This window comes from Sphaerodactylus townsendi, linkage group LG15 (assembly GCF_021028975.2).
Source record: "Sphaerodactylus townsendi isolate TG3544 linkage group LG15, MPM_Stown_v2.3, whole genome shotgun sequence".
Lineage (NCBI taxonomy): Eukaryota > Metazoa > Chordata > Lepidosauria > Squamata > Sphaerodactylidae > Sphaerodactylus > Sphaerodactylus townsendi.
In genome coordinates, this window is record NC_059439.1 from 34,047,725 (window position 1) to 34,051,410 (window position 3,686).

Genomic DNA, 3,686 nt, shown 5'->3' on the forward strand with positions numbered 1-3,686 from the left:
AGGACAAGAAGAAGAGTTTAGATTGTACCCCACCTTTCTCTCCTATAAGGAGACTCAAGGTGGCCTACAAGCTCGTTTTCCTTCCTCTCCCCACAACAGATACCTTGTGAGGTGGGTGGGGCTGAGAGAGTTCTGAAGGACTGTGACTAGCCCAAGGTCACCCAGCAGGAATGTAGGAGTGTGGAAACACAGCTGGTTCACCAGATAAGCCTCCACCACTCATCAGGTGGAGAAGTGGGGAATCAAGCCCGGTTCTCCAGATTAGAATCCACCTGCTCTTAACCACTACACCACGCTGGCTCTCTAGGACACAGGCAGAGCATTCTACAACAAAGAAGGTCCAGCATGTTGAGTTCTGTGGAGGAGGAATGTACAACACCACCAATATCTTTTCTGAGACAGACTATACAGTATTTCGGACAATGAAGCGGTGCTTCTTCTTTTAGGACGAACCCTTTCTGAAAAATGTCTTTCTCTCCTTTCTCTGCAGGCAGGAGCCCAGGATAGCATGGAGAACATCACCTTTGTCACACAGTTCATCTTGGTGGGACTTTCCAACAACCGCAAGACTCAGATTCTGCTGTTCGTGGTCCTCCTCCTCCTCTACTTGCTTACCGTCATGGGGAACCTGATCATCATCATGTTGATTCAGGTGGACTCCCACCTCCAGACCCCCATGTACTACTTCTTAACACACCTTTCCAGCTTGGAAATTTGCTACATCAGTAGTACAGTACCTCAAATGCTAGCTCACCTGCTAGCTGGCAATGGAGTGATCTCCTTCACTCGTTGCGTCATACAAATGTACATTGCATTATCCCTAGGTAGCACCGAAGGTCTTCTGCTGGGTGCCATGGCCTATGACCGGTACTTGGCCATCTGCCACCCTTTGCTTTATGTCATCGCCATGGGCAGGTGGCGCCGGGTGCAGCTGGCTTCAGGTGCTTGGGCAGGTGGCTTCCTACTCTCTGTATTGAATGTGGGCTGCACCCTTCGCCTCCCTTTCTGCGGCCCCAACCGTGTCAACCACTTTACCTGTGAACTGCCGTTCATTCTGAAACTGGCATGCGCTGACACCCGGATGACAGAGGCGGTCATCTTTGGGGCAGCGGTTGTGATCCTCGTGGTTCCCCTTTCGGTCATCCTGACGTCCTACAGCCTCATTCTGGCCTCTGTTTTGCAAATGCCGTCAGCGTCCGGACGGCACAAAGCTTTCTCCACTTGTGCGTCTCACTTGGCTGTGGTCGTCTTGTTCTACGGCACGGTCATCTCAATGTACATGAGACCTCGGTCAGGCACAACTACTGACGTTGACAAGAGAATTGCCGTCTTTTATCTTTTGGTCACCCCTCTACTCAACCCCTTCATTTACACCCTGCGGAACAAGGATGTCCATAATGCAGCGGCTAAAGTGTTCCAAAGATGGGCCTTCAAAACCCAGTTACAACATTAATATCTTGAGGTGCGGCATGGTGTGGACTTTTTTAAAAGTAGCGATGTAAAGCTTATTAAACCACCCAATGCGTTTGACAAAGAGAAGAAATGTATTGTCGAAAGAACCTGTCAAATTTGAGAAATTTAAACCCCAGTAAAGGGAACCCAGTACCCAAATGAAGGCAATCAATTCCAAGTCTGTATTGTAGATAACTACCGTGTTTATTGGTGAGCCAAAGCAAGTGCACAACAGCTAACAGAATCCACAGCAGTTGCAAAGATTCAAAGTACAGTTTAGGCATTCTATAGACATTCAGGTATCATAGTGACATAAAGACAGGTATATTTTCATGTAAGCAATTTGCAGTTTTATTGAGAGTTGTTTGAATTTTTAAGGAAACCAAAAAATAGCAATTAAAATATGCACCAAAAGAGAAGGAAAACTCTACTACGAAAAAGGGTGGGCTCCTGATTCCTTCTGCACTAATTATAATTGTAGTTCAAAATTTAACATGTTTCCTAATTAAAATAAAGAAATGTTAATTCAATTAATTCTGACTTATTATTACTAATTTAGCCGGAGTCACACTTTTCTCAACTAGGCCCATTGTCTTATTCTCCTAGTCTTCAAACTCAGAAATCAGCTGTTGGGGTGTGTGTGTGTGTGTGCGTGTGTGCGCGTGCGCATGCGCGTGCGTGTTTTAAGCAAAAAGTCTACCAGGGCTTTCCAGCTATTGATGAACTTAATTCAGTCTCTTTGGAGGCCATTTTTTCTCCATCTCCTCAATTCTTCATGGGCAGGAGGTTGGAACTGTGGTTGGTCAATCCTCACCTGAGCTAGTAAATGAGAGACCTGAACCCATTTGGGTAGATTTCACATGAAGAGTCATGTGATCCCTTTCTTCACCCATGTGACCACTACAGTATCTTGCAACCATTAGTGGAAATGTGGCCTGTCAACCAGCCCTGCCCTTTCTGTCTGTCTGTCTGGTTGCAAAAATAACTTGCATTTTTGAAGGCCTACTCAAGTGGCCACTGATCAGATGTTAGGCTTGCCAACAGATCTTGCAAAAATGCCCATTCTCATTTCCTGGTGGGCTTCAGATGAAACAAAGAAAATATGCTGTTCTTCTCCCTTGCCAAAACAGGGTAAATAAACTGAACGTGTGCATCATGGAAGTAAATAAACAATGTAAAACTAACAGCGCCATCCTACGCAGAGTGAGAATCTTCCAAGTATGTTAAAGTGTATGGGCGTAGAAGGGGACAACTCAGTGTGAAATTGCCCTGCAAGGAACTTTCCCCCCAAACAGTTAATTATTGAGTTTGCTCAACAGCCCCTAGAGGTAAAGCTAACAAACAACTTAACGATTAACCATTCCAAGATATCAAGGGACTGGAGCAATCCCAGGGAAGCAGATCTACAGTCTTTATCAGCTACTTAAAGGACCATGATACAGTTCCAGAAAGGGGTGGATAGATTGCTGTCAGGTTTTTCAAAGCTGAGATTTCTTAGGCAGTGAAAGAAGCCAATTTGTGTGGATTCTCACTTTTGAAGTAACTGCAGACTGCTTGGAGGAGCATTGGTCAAAACCGTTTACCAAACTGGCCTCCTAGACCAAGAGTCTACACTTTGAATGCATGAATTTCTCTATATTTCCAGTTAAAGGATCTCCATGAACCAGATTTCTCTATTCGAAAGCTTAGAGAGATGCAGCTAGGCATTTTTTCAGTATAAAGCCAGTGTGATGTAGTGTTAAAAGCAGTGGACTCTAAACTGAAGAGCTGGGTTCGATTCCCCACTCCTTCACGTGAACACTGGCCTCTAGTCTGGTGACCTGGGTTTGTTTCCCTGCTTCTCCACATGGAGCAACCTTGGACCATTCATGGTTCTTCAGAACTCTCCCATCCCCACCTGCCTAACAAGGTCACCACTCTGGGGAAGGGAAGGATTATACAGAGCTGCATGGGGCAACTTTTCCTCAGTGCCTGTGGGTAGATCTTGAAAAACCCCGGGAGAAACATGGAGGTAAAATAAGATTCTACAATTTGGGATTGGATTATGGGGAGCAGATTTCCATTTGCTGTTTTGGTTGTCATGGGCACAGTAAATTGAATTGAACTGAAGAAGAGTTCAGCCTTGACGTGTTATTCTACTGGAACTTGCACTGACCTCAAGGCCTAAGTTTGTCAAGAGGGGGCATTCCCCTCCCCACACACATTTTGGTCTTTAGAAAAATGCAAAAAATGCA

The 3,686-nt window shown here is 45.3% G+C and overlaps 1 protein-coding gene across 1 annotated transcript; it reads left to right on the forward strand.

Moving 5' to 3' along the window:
• Positions 1-508: 508 nt before the first annotated feature.
• On the forward strand, positions 509-1,453 carry LOC125444372 (olfactory receptor 2D3-like). Its single transcript, XM_048516782.1, has one exon. The coding sequence runs from the start codon at positions 509-511 to the stop codon at positions 1,451-1,453; it is 945 nt and encodes a 314-aa protein (XP_048372739.1).
• The last annotated feature ends 2,233 nt before the right edge of the window (positions 1,454-3,686 follow it).

Coding starts and splice junctions, on each gene's coding strand:
- LOC125444372 (XM_048516782.1), top strand. CDS start 509: ATGGAGAACATCACCTTTGTCACACAGTTCATCTTGGTGGGACTTTCC.